The following is a 20,203-nucleotide window of genomic DNA, read 5'->3' on the forward strand; positions in this document are numbered from 1 at the left end:
AGTGCAATAGTGTCCCCCCCCACACACACACCGAAAAGAAGTCCAAGTCCTGATTTTTGGTACCTGAATGTGCTTTATTGGAAAACAGGGTCTTTGCAGATGCAATGAACTTAAGATCTCAGGATGAGACTCAGGTGGGCCCTAAATTCAATGGTTGGTGTCCTTAGAAGAGACACAGGGGATAAGGCCATGGGAAGAGCCATGTAAGGACAAAGGCAGAGATCAAAGACATATGCTATAGGCCAAGGAACACCAAAGATTGAGGGAGCCACCAGAAGGTGGGAGGAAGGCATGAACTGAATTCTCTCTCAGAGCCTCTAGAAGGCATCACTCTGTTGAAACCTTGACTTTGGACTTCTGGTCTCCAGAACAGTGAGAGAATATATTTCTGTGGTTTGAAGCCACCAAGTTTGTGGTCATTTTTGTGGCAGCTCTATCAAATGAATACAGTCCCCTACAGGGTAGAAGGGCACTGTCACAAAGGTCCTCTCCCCCGGTGACCCACAGGTAATCATCACCATACCCAATGATGAGAAGCCAGACTAAACACACACAGAATTCTAATAAGAGTTGTGTTCATTTCCTATGGCTGCTGTAATGAATCACCACAAACCTGGTAAGGTAAAACCACTCATTTTTATTTTCTTATATGGTCCAGGAACTCAGAAGTTCACAGTCAGTCTTGCTGGGCCAAAATCAAGGTGTTAATGGGACCTGGTTCCAGAATCTAAGGGAGAATCAATTTCATGCCACTTCCAGATCTGGCAGCTATTAGTATTGACTTCTGGTCACACCATGCCCATCTTCAAGGCCAGCATCTTCACATCTCTTTCAACTCTGTCTTTACATTGTGTTCTCTGTGTATGTCAAATTTCCCTCTGATAATCTGTGCAATTATCCTGCCCACCTGGATTATTCAGGTTAAGATTCTAAATCGTATCTGCAAAGACCCTTTTTCCATATAGGTAACTACAGGCTCCTAATATCTTTGTGGCCATTTTTCAGCTAGTCACAGGGGTTTAGATGGTACTTTTATTAACATGTCAGATAAAGCCATACAGTGATAGGACTGGAAACTTACCTTCATTTAACTTAGTCTTTTGCTCCTACCACTCATGGTGAGGTTGGGGTGGGTTGGAGCAAGGCCTCTCAGTTTAGGTCTTCAGAGAATATTCTAAATGAATCCTACCTGTTTTCTCAATTCTATTTCCTACACTCCTTCTTCCAGTGTGACAAATCCCATCCCCTGATTTAAAAATTCTACTCCTCCCCGAAGTTTAGGACCTGCCCCTTTTCTCCCCAGGAATCCTGTGATCTCTTCCAATTCAACTCTGACGACTCTAGGTTGGGGCTAGGAGCTTGGACCCCTATGGTTGGGGGCATATCGTGGTAACTAGCTGCCTCCAGCAGCAGTGCCCTGACCTCACGTGGCCGTGGCCAGGTTTCTCATGGATCACCCAAGGACAAGCACACCTTGCCATTGAGTACTGCATATCTTCACAATCCAGTCTAACATTACGCATAAAAACACTTCCCTCCTATTAATAGTACTTTTGAATCCATTCCTGGAAAATCTATAACCCTACCATTATTGAATCAAAGATTCTTTCCACCTCTATTTTCACTCTCAGGGTTCCACATGCACTGGGAATAGCTCTGCCTGAGTCACTGGGATGCATGGTGCCATGGTTGAACACACAGTTTCCAACCTCTAAATTTATCTCCCAATGGAAGTGTGTGTGTGTTCATCCAGCTACACAATTATGAATGCATTAGAAAACTGGAAGGAGCAGGAAGTGAGTATAAGCTCAGAAAAGGAGGAGGGGCTAAAATGATATAAGAGAATGGTCAAAGAGGGGAGGACAAATCAGGAAGAGACAATGAGCGGGCAGGAAATCCTCCTGGGAGGGAGAAGCACAGAAAGTTCTTTTATGCTAGTGTTGGGATCAAGGCTCTTGGTTCCTGAAGCACTTGCAAATACGAAGGGTCCTCAGAAAGAACACAAAATTATAAATACAGAATTAGTGCTCTGGAGGACATAGAGAAGTCTTAAAAATTGAGTTTCATTAGCTTCTGGGCACATCCTCTGTGTTTGGCTGGGAATTCAGGGGAAAACCTTACACATAAAATTTCAAAAATTTTTAGTTGTAGATGGACACAGTACCTTTATTTTGTTTATTTTTATGTGATGTTGAGGATTGAACCCAGTGCCTCACACATATCAAGCAAGTGCTCTACCACTGAGCCACAACGCCAGCCAATAAAGTAGGTTTTAAAGAAAACTGTAAAACAATATTATTATAATACTTTATAGTTTAGGACACCTTTTCAAAGGCCCCCCTCCCTCCTGTACTAGGACTTGAACCCAGATATGCTCTTCCACTGAGCTCCACTCCCAGTACTTTATTATTTTGAGACAGGTTCTCACTAAGTTGCCCAGGCTGGCCTTGAACTTGGGATCCTCCTGCCTCAGCTTCTGGAGTTCCTGAGCATCCTGAGCATCTGGGATTACAGGTGTGTGCTACCATGCCTGGCTCAAAGACTTTTGCTTCATTCAATCTTGAGAAGAGCCCTTAAAAGACAATTTTGTATTTTGTCCCATTTTATATAAAGGAAAGTGACATTGAGATTTGGGATATTTGCCTCAGCACACTGGCTGGTTAGTGATGGTGGTGGGGGCAGCGTGGGCTGGGACCTTGGTGACACTTGCCAGTGTTGAGAGTCTATGTGTATGAGATCCACAACTAGCAAGCACTTCTGCTTACCAAAGCTGGGCAGAGGGCTGGAGGAGACCAAGACAAGGCTAGATCACAGGGCTCCCCTCAGCTGCCTGCCACAGCATCGGTTCAGCTTACCTGCTTCCATCCCTGCCCTGGCTCTCACGGCCACGGCCACGCTCCACAGGCAGCACAGGAAGTAATTTGCTCCTAATAGGCAGGGTCAGCAGTAAACAGGAATGGTGAGGCTCTGGGGAATTGCTTCAGAGCCTGCTTGTCCATCTCTGCAGGCAGCTCCCAGTCCCTGAAACTTGCTGTCCTCCTCTGAACCAGACTCTCAGTTCCAGTCAGGAAATCACAGGGGAGAAGTCCAGAGACTAGTCTGCAGCCTTTGAATGTTGGGGCCCCAAATAAAATTGTCTACAGGCCACATTTTGTTCCCATTCAGAACCAGAATACTTTTCCTGTATCCCAAGAGGAAGCTGCTTTCGTACTGCAGTGAAGGGGCAGGCTTTGTTCATGGCTGAGATTCCCACCCCCCACCCCCACCCCCAGCCCCGCCTCTGGCTTAACTTTGTGCCATAAATTCCCCTTTCCCAACCTCCAGAGAAGGCCAGGCCTTGCCAGGGGAAATACCCTTGAGTGGCTTGGTGAGATTCCACAACAAAGAGCTAGAAAAGAGGCCCAGGAGAGAAAGCCAGATGGAATTCTGAGAGAAGAGATAGTGGGGTATTTGTACTACAGGATAAAGGTGAAAAGAAGAGAAATAAGATTTTTAAAAAATGTACAGAGGGCTTTATCGTATTTGAGAAATACACCACACAAAACACTTGATTTTTTTTCCACATTATTTTTAATTATATGAATGCCTTTTAAAAAAATTATTAACTCAGTGCTGGCCTGGACTGAATGTTTGTGCTGTATGTAGCTTTATAAACATCATACCTACAGGTTAGAATCCTGATGATTAAATCAAAGAATAGCAATGAGAAAAGTCATGAGAAATTGCGCATCGCTGGGAGTGGATTGTCACTTAAAGGTTAAGATCTTGCCACACTTGAGAAGTTAAGTGGGAACACTCTAATCCTGAAATTAGAGTGAGGGCCACATTTAGGAAAAAGATGTATTTGTCACATTTTTGCAGCTGATTCCTGGTTACCCTTCACAGTTAAAAACATTACCTTGGAAATTTGGAAAATCCCCTCACCCCACCCCCAAACCTTCTGTGCTCATTCAGTCAGGAGCCATCTAAACACCCCCACCCAACATACCCCACCCAGGCCACCCCCTCTACTGCGCTCTTCAGGCTCATAGAAGGATTGCTATAAAATTGAGGGGTCAGTTGACAGAGTGCAGCAGTAATAGGAAAACCAAAACGCCGTATTTCCTTGTCACTTGTGCTGCTCTTTACTAACTACAAAACACCATGTTATTTTCTTTAAGAGGGAGAAGAAACAAGAAGTTAAAAATCCACTGGACAGCTTTTTCAAGGATGTGTAGACCTGCTACAGGAATAGTTTTCTCCCTGTTGTTTTCTGATGCAACACAAAGCATTGTTTAAAAAAGTCTCTAAAACGATTATCTAACAGAAGGCATTTTTTGACAGTTGTTATTGACTTGTGATGGTATAGGCCCTGACAGGCCATCAGTCTGAGCACTGCAGTCTGCAGATGCAGAATGAACCACACTATTGCTGTGGCTATGAAAAGATGGCAGGAAAAAATTCCATTCTTTATACTCCATTTAAAAGAGTGTCTGGCATGTGAAGGTGGCTTACGTCCTCAATTGTACCACTCTTTGACAGCGTTTAAGTTAGCAAAGCTCAAAAATATTATAAAGAATGTGTATGAAGAATAACTAAAAAGAATTATGCCCTTGGATTTCCAGCTTGCAAAGGCAGAAGGGTCTACAGTCTTAAGTAATAAATTGCCTTCTTTGAATGTGGTGGAGAAATGAGATACATATGCACATACACATCTAGGGGTTTTTATATAATTTAAAACATTGAAAGCAAATGATCAAAAAAAATCAAAGTAGTATACGGAATATAATGTGCAAAGGAAAAATGTCTATCTTCCTTCCTACATTCCTGATTCCCACTTGTTGCTACTCCATCTCCATTCCTATTCTCCACTCCTATTCCTTAGAGACTATAGATATATATATATATATATATATATATTTTTTCAGGGGTGGGTACTGGGGATTGAAACCAGAGGTGTTTTACCACTGAGCTATATCCCCATCTCTTTTTATTTTTTATTTTGAGACAGGGTCTCATTAAGTTGCTTAGGGTCCGGCTAAACTGCTAAAGCTGGCCTCAAACTTGCAATCCTCCTGCCTCAGACTCCTGGGTCACTGGGATTACTGGCATGTGCCACTGTACCTGACCAAGGTGACCATACTTTGTTTTGTTTCAGAAATGTTCTGGGATTATAAAAATATAACTTCTTTCCCACTTCTCTCTCTTTTTTTTTTTTTTTTTTTTTTTTTTTTTTTTGTGGTGCTGGTGATTGAACCCAGGGCCTTGTGAGGAGGCAAGCACTCTATCAACTGACCTATGTCCCCAGTCCCCTCATTTCCCTTTTTAAAAACTCTAAATGAGGGCCTGGGGTTGTAGTTCAGTGGTGGATCACTTGCTTCGCATGAGTGAGGCACTGGGTTCAAAACGCAGCACCACATGAAATAAATAAAGTTATTTTGTCCATCTACAACTAAAAAAATTTTCTTAAAAACCCCTAAATGAGATACTATAAAATTATATTCTGCAACTTAGATTTTTTCTATTTAACAGCCTGTTATAGTGCATTTTTGTCACATTAGCTTATTTAGAACTATGTAATTTTTTTTTAAAAAAATGTTTTTTTAAACTGAAAAGAAAATGCATAACAGAAATGAAGTTTTGAGAGACAGCTGGTCTTAGAGAAATATGAAATAATTACTATAAAAAGTTAATTATCTTTCCTCTGCAAGGAGAGAGGAGAAATATGCAGGTGCAGGAAACACATTTTCTTTTTCTCACTCTCTTGTGTGAAAAAAATTAGCAAGGTAGTTTAAACAATAACTTAGGTCCTTGAAAATTTTATCAGGTCACACAATTTAAAAGTAAGTACTTAAAGAACAGCACATGGTCTTTTACATAAAACAAAATGATCTCTTTTAGACCAACATGACAGTCTCCTTATTAGAGACTTCCCTCTTTTAGTCTATGATGCTTCTTAATTGAACAACTTCATATAGGTCAAAGGCTCCAAAACGGTCGTTTCAATTTCCAGTTGTCTTTAAAAAAACCATGGGAGGACAAAGAGAAATCCATGAAAACTTGGCTGATGATTGGCCAAATGTAAACATTTGGTTTATATCTTAGATTGTTCTGGCTAACAACAAAATGTCATAGACAAGGTGGCTCATAAACAACAGAATTTATTCCTCACAGTTCTGGAGGCTGGGAAGTTAAAAGATTAAGATGCTGGCAAACTTGGTGTCTGATGAGGGCTTTCTGGTATATAGCAGACACCTGTTTTCTTGGTGTGTCCTCACATGACTAAAGGAGCAAGACACCTCAGCAAGTACTCTTCTGTAAAGGCACAAATGCCGTTCATGAGCTAATTACTTCTCCAAAGCCTGGCCTTCTAGTACTATCACCTTGCCATTAGGGCTTCAATATATGAATTGGGGAATGGGGAGGATATAAATATGCAGTCCATTGCATTCTGTCCCTAGGATTTCCCAAAGAAACAACCCATAACTTGTATATGTATGTGTGTGTGTGTGTGTGTGTGTGTTTATTAATTCTGGGGATTGGCTCATGAGATAATGAAGGTGAGAATTTCCTTGTTCTACTGTCTGGCAGTTGGAGAAACAGGAAAACATTGTGGCATGATTCCCAGCCAAATCTGAAGGCCTAAGAACCAGAGAAACCAAAGGTGTAAGTCTTAATTCACGTCCTGAGTTTTGAGAACTTGGGGCTCAGATGTCTGAGAGAGAAAAAGGTCAATATCCCAACTCAGAAAGCCAATTTGCCCTTCCTCTGCATTCTTTTTTTTTTTTTTTTAGGGTTTTTTTTTTTTTTGTTATACATGGACTCAATAACTTTATTTTGTTTATTTTTTGATGTGGTACTAAGGATCGAACCCACTGCCTCACACATGCAAGGCAAGTGCTCTGCCACTGAGCCACAACCCCAGCCCCCTCTTCCTCTGCATTCTTGTCATATCCAGCCCTCAATGAATTTAATAATGGCCATCCACAACTTCTTTACTCAGTCTACCAATTTAAATGCTCATCACTTCTGGAAACATGCTCACATGCACCCAGAAATCATCTTTTACCAGCTTTCTGGGCATCCTTTAGCTCAGTGAAGTTGACACATAAAATTAACCATCATGTGGACTGGGGATATAGCTCAGTGGTAGAGCAATTGCCTACTATCTCCAAGGCCCGGGTTCTACCCCCAGCACCACAAAATAATAAAAAATTTTAAAAAATTAATCATCACAGTGTTTTGGGCCCTTTTTAAAATAATATTTATTTTTTAATTTTAGGTGGACACAATATCTTTATTTTGTTTCTATGTGGTGCTGAGAATCGAACCCAGTGCCTCATGCATGCTAGGCGAGCTTGCTACCACTTGAGCCACATCCCCAGCCCCTGTTTTGGGCTCTTAACCCTAAAGTTAAGCCACCCTGAGTGCTCACCTAAATAATTAGCAGCAGATTTCTCATATACAGACAAGGATGATGAAAGCTCTCATAGATACACATAGAAGCCAGGAGATGATGTTAAAAGTCCAATGCTACTAGAGGACACCAAAGTCTAATCAGAACTCCCAAATCTCAGAGGTAAGTAATAAACCTGACATTGAGGGGCTGCGGGTATAATTGAATGAGAAACTGCTTCTCTAGTATGCAAGGCCTTAGGTTCTATTCCCAGTACTGCAAAAACAACAACAACAACAACAACAAAAACAAAACCCTGACATTAAAGGGCCAACAAGATAATCAGAGCTAGGTCATTTACCATCATTATTTGTGTGATATTAATTATGTAGACATATTTTCTCACATTCATTGATTTCTGTACCGGAAGAACTCTTTGTGATTGTCTCTTCTAATAAGGAAACAGACTGCAAGGGATTAAGTGACTTGATCAGGATTACACAGAACTGGCTAGAACCCAGCTTTTTAAATGAATATACTTAAATTAGTAAAAGTATGTCACATGTGTAAAAGAAGATAAATAATATGAACAATGATCATCAATGTTTAAAAAAAGATAGAATAACATCACAAAAACTTTCCATTATAACCTGGGTGACACCAGGCAGGAGGACCTTGAATTAGAAAGCTGGAAGAGGCTGATGAATGCTGGCACAGCCACAGGCCAAGGAGGGGTCACTAAAGGAGAGGAGAAGTTGCAGTGTCTTTCAAAAACTCCAAAGCAAGAGCAAGGCAAGGTAACTGTCCCGGGAGACTGGGGATGCAACTTGTCCTAGGAACAAAGCATTTTCTTTTTTTTCATCATTTTACTCAGCTTGCATACTCCTAAACTGAGCTTGCATTTGGAGCTTCACTGAGATAGTAGTCTATATTTGGGTCACACAGATTATAGAAGCATCTTCCTGCCAAGTTTTCCTCTCTCCTAAGGACTCTACTTAACTCTGAATTTGTAGGTGACCAACTCCATACATTGGCCTTAATGACTGATTGCTGTATTTTCAAGGTGCTGTCAGGCAAATTTTTCTAATTAATTTCATTCCAAACAGTAGCACTTAATCCTGGTTGTACATTAGAATTATCTGGGAAGCTTAGAAAAAAAATACTAATGCCAGGACCCTTCCACAGTTAAATTCTAGTTTAATTAGCCTGAGGTCCAAGCATTGGTATGTCTGAAAAACTCCTGGGTGATTCTAATAGGTAGTCAGGGTTGGAATCACTGATTTAAAACATCAGGAGAAAGAAAGGGTTAAGAATATGGGTCCTGGGGCTGAGGTTGTAGCTCAGTGATAAAGTGCTTGCCTTGTATTTGTGAGTCACTGGGTTCAATCCTCAGTACCACATAAATATTAATAAAGATACTGTGTGTTCATCTACAACTAAACAAACATTAAAAAAAAAAAAAGAATATAGGTACTTTGTTTTCCTGGTGTAGCTATACCGATTAAAGTTTCCTTCATGACTGGGTGCAGTGGTACAAGTCTGTAATCCTATTGACTAAGGAGGTTGAGGCAGGAGGATCAGCAACTTAGCAAGGCCCTGTCTTAAAATAAAAATAAAAAGAGCTGAGGATGTAGCTCAGTGGAAAAACACCTATGGGTTCAATCCCTAGTACCATTCCCCTCAAAAAAAAGAAAGAAAACAAATCCCCAAAACCAACAGAAATCAGGGGAAAAGTTTTAATGAACTAAACAACATTGCTTTTTTTCATTTTCATGTGATTCTTTTAAAAATACTGAAATAATTTGTAGGACATACTGTCTTCAAAAGTTTTTCTCATTACTCATTTTTGCTAAGGAAAGACAACATATGGCTGAATTCAACAATAAATGTGAAACTGATGGTTCTGCTGAAACTTCTTATCCTCATTATCTTTGTCCAAATCACATACACTGGTAAAGCACTTGCCTTGCATGTGTGAGGCACTGGGTTCAAGCCTCAGCACCACATGAAAAAAAATAAACATACTGTGTGTTTATTTACAACTAAATAAATATTTTTTAAAAATGTATGATACACTAAGCACAACCTCCTTAATACTTATGATTGAGATGTCTGGGCAGCCCACTAGGCACAGTACTTACAGAAAAAGATTCCAGGACATTTTGTTGTTATGGTACTTGTTTTCTGCTATGGAAATTCAACAATGAAATCAGTGTGGAGTGAAATAAGTAGAAATGCAAGTCCTTCCTGCTTTTGGGCCCTCTCATTTTTTGTTTGAGCAGAAGGTGAAAGGTATTACCTCCCTTTTCTTATCACTTTTTTTTTTTTTCATTTCCTTCCAAGGCATTAGAGAAGGCAAGAGATGGGAGAAAAACTAACTGGTTTATATAACAGGGAGTGTAATAAAAGTTCAATTGCCATCTGAGGATAAGACTTCCCTAAGATTATACAGCTGGACAGACTTGGAGCTGGATTTGGAACTGGGGGCCTTGTTTCCCAAATCCACTCTTTTCAAGGTAACACGGGCCATCTTACCCAGCCAAACTACATGTCTTCCACTTCATTAACTGATTCCCTGAATGAAATATCCTCAAACCTCATGCTTAATTCAGGCACAATGGTCATCTGTACTTTCTCACCATTTAACGCTGTGCTGCGTCTGAACACTGTGTATTTTTGGTTGTTACATTCTTCTCGTTGATGTGCGCTTACTGAATGCCTGTTGTTGTCAAACGTCACAAGTTTCTAATAGGAATTGCCTATACTGCCTGTGCTCAGTGGATAGCCAGGCCTGGCATGAAGCCTTTTAGCCAGCACCTTGGGTCACACTTCTGGCTTGTTCTCCTCGCTAGGCTCGGTCTCTGCAGGCACTTGGGCCCTCAGGGACTGTGCCCGAGGAAGAGGGGGGACTCAGGGACTCGGACTGGCTCTTTTTGGGTAAAATGGAAGGAATGAATAACTTGCCGCATGGGAAGGTGGGAGAGTGAGTGGGCCTCTGCCCCAAAGGCCGCGCGGAGGAGGGTGGCCAGCCAGTCTAGCCTGACTCAGCCAGGCGCACAGGGTCCGCCCGAGGCCGCCGCAGGCGGGAAGGCGGTACCGCCGAGGGAAGGGCCAGGGGAAGAGCCCGGGAGCTGGAGCCACAGACAAGGGAGGAGGAAAAGCCCAGGGGGAGGTGCTGGGAGCCGGAAAAGCAAAGCGAGCCCGCAGTGAGAACGGAAAAGAGAAACGCAGCTGGTAGAGGCAAGGAAGGGGCGGAGCCGGAGAGTCGAGGCGGAGCCAAGGGCGGGGCCTGAGGAGACGTCGGGGGAGGAGCCAGGATAGGGGTGGGGCCTGCGGGTCGGGGGAGGCTCCCGGGGAGGGCGGAGCCGGGGGTGGGGAGGTGCGGGGGAGGAGCCCGGGAAGGGGAGGTGCCGGGGGAGCGACCTCCTCGGCAGCCGCTGCCGCCGCCGCCACCGCTTTGGGTCACCGGGGGCTCTCCTCGGGCCAGCTACTCGCTCAGCGGGTCCTCGACCACTCCCTGAGGCGCGGGCTCAGGCGGTCGCGCAGACGAGGACGCCCTGGGCGCCCCCCGCGGGCCGCCGCCTCCCTCGGCGCGCGGGGCCGGCATGGAGCTCTTCCAAGCCAAGGACCACTACATCCTGCAGCAGGGCGAGCGCGCGCTATGGTGCAGCCGCCGCGACGGCGGCCTCCAGCTCCGACCGGGTGAGGCGCGCGGTGCCGGCTGGGGCGCCTGGGCCCGGGCGGGAGCGGAGGGGGCGCGGCCCGGCCCCGCGGAGAGCCGCCGCCCGCGGGCGGGAGAGCTGTCAGTTTCCTGGCGCCCGCGGCCCTGCCCTCTGCGGAGGAGAAAGGGCCTGCGACCCTCGCCGCCTGCGCGTCCGGCGCGCCGTCGGGTCCCCGGCCGGGGCCTGAGCTCGGGCCGGGGTCCTGCCCGGCGGATAGCTCTGGCGGGCGCTCGGAGGCCCTCGGGCCTCCCCCTGGAGGACTTCTCCCAGCCCTTCGCGAGGTTCTGGGTTCCAGTTCCACCAAGTCCGTGGAACCTTCTGTTGCCGTCCATGTGTTCCTAGTGTCTTATTATTGATAAGTGCCGCTTGGTGATGGTTACCTCATGGGCTCTCGATGTGAGGCACCTGTCTTCAATTGTAGTATTACAGTTTGTATTGAAGAGTTTGGATGTTTAAGAAGTACTGTGGGCCCATGTTTTGGGTGTCCCTTAGAGGAGCCTGGGGCTGCAGCCTTCAGTTTGCTGTAGGGAAGTTTGCGGATGGTAACTGCTGCGCCTGCCCTCAGAGAGCTGACAGTCTTCCCTCTGTGAGGGCACAGGCGGCCCCTACCGCTTGCCAGTCCTTTCTTTTAACCATTCAAGATCTTTTCACGTTAGGAAAAGTGGGAGAATTGAGGTTTTCAAAAGAAAGAGCCCAAGCATTGGACATTTCCTTGTAATTCTTGCATGCATGCGTCTAGGCAAAGATTTACCTGGTATGAATTGAAAAATATAAAAGGTTCAAATGAACTTTTCAGATCAGCTTGTCACCATTTATAAGATAGTTTCCAAAGACAGACCCTTTAGCCTTATTCCCAATCCCCACAACCTCCTTTTCGCGCAGGTGGTGGCATCCTCTTTTTCAGGTGAGGAGCAATGTGCCCAAGAGTTTGTAGAGTTGGGATACTTGATAACAGGGCAGTTTCCATTCCGTCAGAACACTTCTTGGCAGGCCCTGCTGCTTTCTTATGATGTCCTATTAGTTGCTTTGCTACAGCAACGAACTTTTCTTTTTTCTACACTCTGCCTATATTTTTCTTGCTATTACATTTTATTTCCTCTTCAGAAAGGAGGAGAAACTACTGCATCTACATAAGGTTCCTGATGAGCTTGGGACAGACATTGTAGATAAAATAATTTTGCCCAGTCTTCTGTCATTTTTCTCTTTTTTCCTGATTTGATCATTAACCTGGCTTCCCTCCCCCTCCAAATTTGGGTAAAATTCCAGGTTTTCAAAAAAAGCAAACTTCTTGGAGTCAAAGACCTTGGACCCTTAGAGCTGGTTGGAAGTTGAGATCATCATGAAGTCATTGGACAGGACCGGCTTCTCTGCATCTTAGTTTTCTCAGCTATAACCTGGTCCTAAATTTTGGATTAAGTCATGTGGTTTGGGTTGCTCTTTATCCAGAGTCCATATTGAAAGGCAAACTTAAACCTTTTTTTAAACAAATGAAACGGCTAGAGCCTTTGCAGTTATCTAACTTCTTGGAATGTACTGGACCACAGGATAAAATAGTCCAATAACCTATAAGAAGGAAGAGGCCTTTATGTTTCAGAAGTAACCACTGTTTTGATCTTTAGTTGTTCCCAGTGAATAAAGAATCCCCACACTTTACCAAATGGTTTATCTTGCTTAGTACTCAATATCCTTCCTAAATATGGCTCTTTAAAGTGGCATTTTAATTTACTACATGGTACATATGGGATTATTTGAAATTCTGTTTATTGGACTTGCCTCCCCTATCCTTTATGGCCAGTTTTGCTATTGTTTGTAGGGTCAGCGTTTACAATCTTTGGTTGTTTCCTATTAGTTATTCAATTTAATAGATTACTGACCAAGCCCTTTTCTTTATCACACAGCAGTATGATAAGACCAAAAAAGCTTGTGGACATTGTGATTTTTTTACATGTTGCATTTGAATAGCTGAGACAGGAGTTTTCTTTTTCCTAGAGACATCAGAATAATAAGAATTGATATTTAAGGTTAAAGTGATATTTAGGCTGGAATGTTTGTTACTCTTAGCCCCTTTTTCTGCCTAGCTGTTTGTGTAATGCAACTCTGAAGCCATCCCCACCTTGTGCTCACCTAAACCTTATGACTGGGGTAGAATTATTGGCCACCTTTATTGTGTTTCCAGGTACTTAGTGTACCTAGTGCACACTTCCATTATAGCCCTTTCTTATTATACCATGTAATAATAGTTTGACCCCCCCCCACTAGGGCTTGTACATGCTAGTCAAGTACTCTATCACTGAGGTACGTCCCCAACCTTTACTTTATTTTGAGAGTCTTGATAAGTTGCCCAGACTGGCCTTGAACTTATGATCCTCCTGCCTTAGCTTCCCAGGTAATTGTCATAGGCATACGCCATCTCACCTAGTGATAGTTTGTCTCCAGTGGACAGTGTATTCTTCAAGGCAAGGACTATACTCATCTTGGTATCTTTAGGCTTTAGAATGTTTAGAACACAGAAGACATTTTTTGTTGAGTTGAGCTGAATAAAACTTAGGTCCAAGTTTTCTCTGAGTTAAATCATTGCCTTAAAAAGAAGATGCTGTGTTTTGCTTATTACTAATTTTAGGCTGTTTTGAGTATCTTTTTAATTGGGCTGGAAAATCTCTGTCCAGCTGGATGAGGAAATATGAAGAAAGGAGTACTTCTGTTGTTTTTTTTTTTCCTTGACTGATGTAGCATTGTTTGTTTATTTATTTTTTGGGTGGTGCTCCTATTTTTCTTTTTAATGCTGTTAAAGGTCTTTCAATTTTTTCCTAGCTAAATAACTGAGTATTATTTTTCTGATGTTTCAAATAATTCTAAAGCTAAGGAGTAGTCTACATTTAGGCATAGTACTGCTTTTTGATAGATGCTTATGTCTATTGCAGGGTAATAACCACCAGAGAAAAATATTGAGGTTTTAATTTCTCCCAGGAAAATGACAAAACCCTATGTACATATTCAGTGGTTTCCTGAGAGTAGAGTTTAATGTCTGAGAATAAGAATTGTAGTTTAAAGACTTAAAAAATGAATATAACACAATCCACTTTTGGGGAATAGTGATATAATCTTATCTCTTTAGTCTTAAAATTGCTTCCACTAGCCCTTGTGGCTTTGTCTGATATGGCAGTGTTATATAATTTACTGCTCTGTGTTGCCTTATTCTATTCTGAGACTGAGTGACCATGAAAAGATCTCAAAGCATCTGTCATACACACAACATTCATGAGCATGTGAACTATATATAGAAATGTGATACTCTAAATGATGAAAACCAGTAGACATTCATTCTTTTTGGGGAGGCAGGGGGTTACTAGCTATCAGAATTCACAAAAATAAAAATGTTTTCCTTCTCAAGTTTTGATAATGAAAGTATTTTTTTTCTATGTTATATGAAGTTAACTTTGAATAAGAATTTGTAGTTATAGGCCAGACATGATAGCACATACCTTTAATCTCACTCAGGAAGTTGAGGCAGGAGGATCAGGAGTTTCAGGCCAACCTGGGCAACTTAGTGAGACCCTGTCTCAAAATTTAAAAAGAAGGACTGGGTGTGTAGCTCAGTGGCAGATCACTTGCCTAGCATGTATGAGGCTCTGGATTCCATTGCAAAGGGGGAAAAAAAAAAAGAAATTAAAGAGTAGAAATCCAGCTGGGATTGTGGCTCAGCGGTAGAGCGCTCGCCTAGCATGGGTGGGACCCGAGTTCGATCCTCAGCACCACATAAAAATAAAAAGGCATTATGTTGTGACAATCTACACCTAAAAAAAAAAGTAGAAATCCATATTTATCTCCTGTATTCAGTTTATTTAGTTTTGTGTCATTGGTTTTATTTTTTATTTTATTTATTTATTTATTTATTTATTTTTTAGAGAGTGAGAGAGGAGAGAGAGTGAGAGAGAGAGAGAGAATTTTTAATATTTATTTTTTAGTTCTTGGCGGACACAACATCTTTGTTGGTATGTGGTGCTGAGGATCGAACCCGGGCCGCACGCATGCCAGGAGAGCGCGATACCGCTTGAGCCACATCCCCAGCCCCTGGTTTTATTTTTTAAAAAGTTTTGAATCTTTACCATTTTAAAACATTGTGTTTGCTAAAAATTGAAAAATTACCATGGCAAAATGTAATAGTACATTTTAATTGAGAAATTAATTAAGTACATTTAAATTTTATAAATCATTTTTGTTATTGTTGAATAACCAGTGTCTTTGGTCTTCAGTTCCTTAGAAGACTTAGCAATTTTATATTCCTTACTACTTTTTACTCCATATTTTAAGACTAGCAGTTGAGTTGAATAAGTCTGCTTTTTTTAATGCATGTACTTATTTTATACACACACACACACACACCACACACACACACACACACACGGGGGGCTATTTTATTCTATATATAGGCTACTATAATGATTATGATAACTAAAGATACATTTCAGCTATTTCCATTAAAACATAAATCCTACAGTCTTGTAATTCAGAAAGTAGAAAAGTTTATAAACCATTTTTGTCAATAATGAGGAAACTCTGGCTTTGAAGCCACATGCTAAGTTAGAAGCCTTGTGTGTGTGTGTGTGTGTGTGTGTGTGTGTGTGTGTGTTAGTGTTAGGATTGATCTAGCCCTTTTATATTTTGAGACAGTGGCTAATTAAGTTGCCTAGGCTGGCCTGGAACTTGTAATCCTCCTGCCTCAGCCTCCTGAGTAGCTGGGATTATAGGCATGTATCACCATATCTAGCTGTGCATTTTTTAATTTGAAGACAGAAAAAAACTTATCTTTGCAAAATTGTCCCCCCTTTCCCTATGTTTGAGGGTAACTAAGGGTCTTTCTAGGGTGACTGGTTATTTTTGGAATCAGGTTTTACAGACCAATGAATGTATTTGTAATTTATATTGTCATCCCAGCTAATCTGGATTATTAGCTAATAAAACAGCTTTTTATTCGTGGAGTATTTTTCTGAGTCCTTTATATGTATTATTTTAGCCCTACAATAAAACTCAGGAAAAGGGTTTCGTCGTTAGTTTCATTTATAGATGAAGAAACTGAGGGACAGAGAAATAATTTGTTTAGTTTCTCAGAATTAAGAGGGAGGACCAGGCTTCTAACTCACCAAATGGCTTCAAAGCCAGTTTCCTCATTATTGACAAAAATGGTTTATAAACTTTTCTACTTTCTGAATTACAAGATTGTAGGATTTATGTTTTAATGGATAATAGCTGAAATGTATCTTTAATTATCATAATCATTATAGTAGCCTATATATAGAATAAAATAGCCCCCAAATGTTAAAGCCAGAAGATTGAAGAGTGACCCATATAGGATGAAAAGGCTGATAATGATGTTTCTCTGGTCTTATGCCTACTCTGCCTCCTTTCTTGCAAAATTAGTTTATATAGTTACAAGGAGTGTTGTTATGTAATAGATCCGCTAGTAGTTTTTCCTGCTCAGGTCAATTTATCAGGTTTCTCTTCTTAAGTTTTTAGAACATCTGCAGTTTGGAAGGACAGAGATATAGGATAGATCTTTGAGCAGAAACATTGATACGTAGTGGATGCAAACTGTTTTCCTCCAGTGATAAGCAACCTGAAGCCTTTCTCAGTCTAGCTTTGCAAGAGTCCAAGATCTAATTTCAGGCACAACCTTTTAGAGCATACAAAGCAGAGATAGGATGAAGGAGAAAAAAAATGGTTAAGGCAAGCACCTACCTTCAAGATGGAAGAAACCTTTATAGAATCCCTGGTTCCTAGATACTTGTATTCTGGCCAGGCCCTGCCAAAAACTGGCTTTAGTGGATAGTACCATCAAAACTTTTTAAGGTAGAACCTATAGGTTCCAGAAACCAAGATGCCTTGGCAGTGGGGTCTTTGGGGAGCCTGGCTACATTGGTGCTGCTCCATGATGTCCAGCAGCATTGTTCCACCTGTGCACCCTACAACAGCCCTAATATGGAGAGAGAAAAGGATACTCATCAGTGGGTCTGCAGTACCTGGTTCTCAGCAGATCTTCTGAAAAAGTTGTATTGAATGAAGAAATAATTCTAGTTCCTGATCTACCCTGTATGGTGTGAGCACAAAGGGCATATTGGGAGTATTACATGGTGACTATAAGAACAAAAGACTAGAACACTGCCTCTTGTGCCACTTTAAAAGAAAAAAACCTGCCAATTTCTCATTGTCATTTTATTCAGTTACAGGAGAAATCTACTTCTTCTTCTTCTTCTTTTTTTTTAACCATACGATTTATTTTTATTTTTTTTTAGCCATACATGACAGCAGAATGTATTTTGACATACATACATGGAATGTACATACATCAATCATAATGTCTATTCTGCTGCCCTTCCTATCCGAGAAATCTACTTCTTAAGCCTTTAAAATTCAATAAATTTTTTCTTTTTGAATGAAAATAAATGGGATTCATAGACATCTTTATTCCACTCCCCCCACTCCAACACTGACCCTCATGCCAAAAACAATATTTTGGTATTTGTGATTTATGAAGGAATTTGTATATAGGTGCTAGACTATTGGAAAAATCAAACTAGTTCAGCTGTGCTATTGATTCAGTGCATTTTCAGAATCATAGTCTAACCTCATTTTGGCATGGTTTTTATGGGGATTTAAATGTGTTAGATCTTTACAAGCTGTGTTACTGTCTCTGTGTGTCTTTTTGCAAACTGTAATATTTCTGTTCACACGTTTTAAAGCATAACCTTTTAAAATATAGACTGACTTGTAAATACAATTCTGAGAGGTAACAGCAATATCACAGAGGCTCTAACAAATAATTACTTGTTAGCTGATCTCAGTCATAATCATTGTGTGTCAACTGGCCATAAATGAGCTGAAAAGAACATTTGAATCAGGATGTTTAACAAGATAGGGGAAATTTTAAAATTATCAATGGTCTGGCTAATACATTAATAATATATAAATAGTATTTTTAAAGTGAGGATAAACACTGAACATTCAGTATTAGAGTACTCAACCAATACCAGTAGTGTCTCAAATTAGAAACTACATGTTCTGTTCGGATGACTCGTTTTGTCGGTGCTGGAAGACCCCTATGGGAACTGCTTCCATTCACAAAAAATTTTCCACTCAGTATTTCTTTCTGCCTTTCTTTCTTCCTTCTGGGAATTGAACCCAGAGGCCCTCTACCACTGAGCCATACCCCCAGCCCTTTTAATTTAGAGACAGAGTCTCACTATGTTGCCAAGGCTGGCCTCAAACTTTAGTTTTTCTGCCTTAACCCCCAAGTCACTGGGAATACAGACATGTGCTACCATGCTTGGCTTGTTCATGCTTTCTTTGGTATTGGTAAGACTGGTTGAGTGAAATACAGGTAGATTTTGGGTCAATGTTCCTTGTGTTTTTTTCTTTCAAGTTATGTCATTTTAATTTCAACTTCTTTCAGATTTATCCTTACATCTCTTTAAGTTGATAGTGGGATATTTTAAAGAACTCTAATTTTCTTTATGACTTGTACGTTTTTTTAGCTGGGCATGTATACATCTCATTCCCAGTGACTCATAAGGCTGAGGCAGCAGGATTGCAAGTTTGAGGCAAACCTCAGAAGTTTAGTGGGAACCTGTCTCAAAATTAAAATAAATAAATAAATAAATAAACAAATAAAGAGGGCTGCGGAATGTGTCTGAGCAACACAGAATGCCCCGGGTTCAATCCCCAGTACCACCTAAAACAAAAACACAAACAAAGCAACTTACTTTTTTGCTCTTTGAAACAGCTTTTCATTTTCTTTTGAGTTACACTGAAACTTCAAACTTCACAATTTCTGTCATATATTAATATATATAGTTTGAGACAGTTATAACGACTGAAATATTAGGAAATTTTAAACATTCTACAGTACTTTTTTTAGTACTTTGTGGGTATAATATTACTGATGTTTTACAGTATCATTAAATATTGTTTTCATGTCAGATTCTTCTTCCTATTTCCAGCTTAATATATCTCTTCTCTCATAGGGACAGCTGTGGAGGGCAGACCAAAAGGTGTAGCAGAGTAATGGCTTGCTATGTTCTTTCCAGGATTCATTTCTAGCTGTGGTGGCATTTATTTTCCTTTGCACCTTTGAAATATTCCCTTTTCTTTTTCACTCACCCCCACCCTCCATATTGAGTATTGACTCCAGGGGTACTCTTCCATTGAGCTACAGCTCCTTTTTTTTTTTTTTTTTTTTTTTTTTTTTTTAAATTTTGAGTCAGGGTGTTGCTAAATTGCCCAGGCTAGCCTTGAACTTGTGATCCTCCTGCCTCAGCTTCCCAAGTAGCTGGGATTTCAGGCATGTTTCACCACCCCCTGCTATAAGTCTGAAATTCTGTGAAGTCATTTATTCTTTCATCAAACATTGATTGTAGTAGGCATGTGCCGAAGTGAGAAGATGGATAAGACTGCCATCACCCTAGCAGAGGGTGCAGTCCATTGGAAGAGACACACAGGATTATAGAGAGACAGATGTGGCACACAGCCTTAACAGAGTTCTGTGGGAGATTTGGATTGTTCTGTTTTTGGTTTTTGGTTCTGGGGATTGAACCCAGAGGCCTTTTACCGCTGAGCTACATCCCCAGTCCTTTTTATTTTGAGATAGTCTCGCTAAGTTTCTGAGGTCTTGCTCAACTGCTGAAGCTGATCAGGAACTTGTGATCCTCCTGCTTCAGGTTCTTGAGTCCTTCCTTTTGTTTTACCAGAAATATCACTTTTTTTTTTTTTTAAAAGATGAGAATGAATAGTACAGTACTTCACTGCACTGGGTAAAATGTAAGATATAGTACAGTTTTTCCCCTCCTTCTCCACTCCTCCAGGACTTTGTGCTCTGGTCCTTGTTGATCTGGAAGCAGTTCATTTGAGGTCAAGTAAAGTGGCAAATCTAGACTTGACCTGACCGTGGGTTTGAAGGCAGAACTTTTTGTTGGTGAGGTCCTGTGGTGGCAGAATGACTGTACAAGTAATTGTATGCAGGAGAGTAAATGAGTTTTGAACAAAATTTTTAGAATAAGCTATACAATTATTTAAACACCAGCTGGGAGAAAGGTTACACCTACTTCATGATGGA

The 20,203-nt window shown here is 41.2% G+C and overlaps 1 protein-coding gene across 7 annotated transcripts in view; it reads left to right on the forward strand.

The window, feature by feature from the left end:
* The first annotated feature begins 10,234 nt into the window (after positions 1–10,234).
* Positions 10,235–20,203, forward strand: part of Inpp5f (inositol polyphosphate-5-phosphatase F) — an 83,596-nt gene continuing 73,627 nt past the window's right edge. For 6 of the 7 annotated variants that reach the window (XM_026384213.2, XM_026384210.2, XM_026384211.2 and 3 more), the window contains exon 1: positions 10,800–11,077. In XM_026384213.2, the coding sequence (XP_026239998.1) occupies positions 10,981–11,077 (97 nt within the window). In that variant the 5' untranslated portion in view covers positions 10,800–10,980. Of the gene's footprint in view, positions 10,313–10,799; positions 11,078–20,203 lie in introns of those variants that run through there. The other variant, XM_077799154.1, reaches the window with a different exon arrangement.

This window comes from Urocitellus parryii, chromosome 5, assembly GCF_045843805.1.
Source record: "Urocitellus parryii isolate mUroPar1 chromosome 5, mUroPar1.hap1, whole genome shotgun sequence".
In the NCBI taxonomy this organism is placed as follows: Eukaryota; Metazoa; Chordata; class Mammalia; order Rodentia; family Sciuridae; genus Urocitellus; species Urocitellus parryii.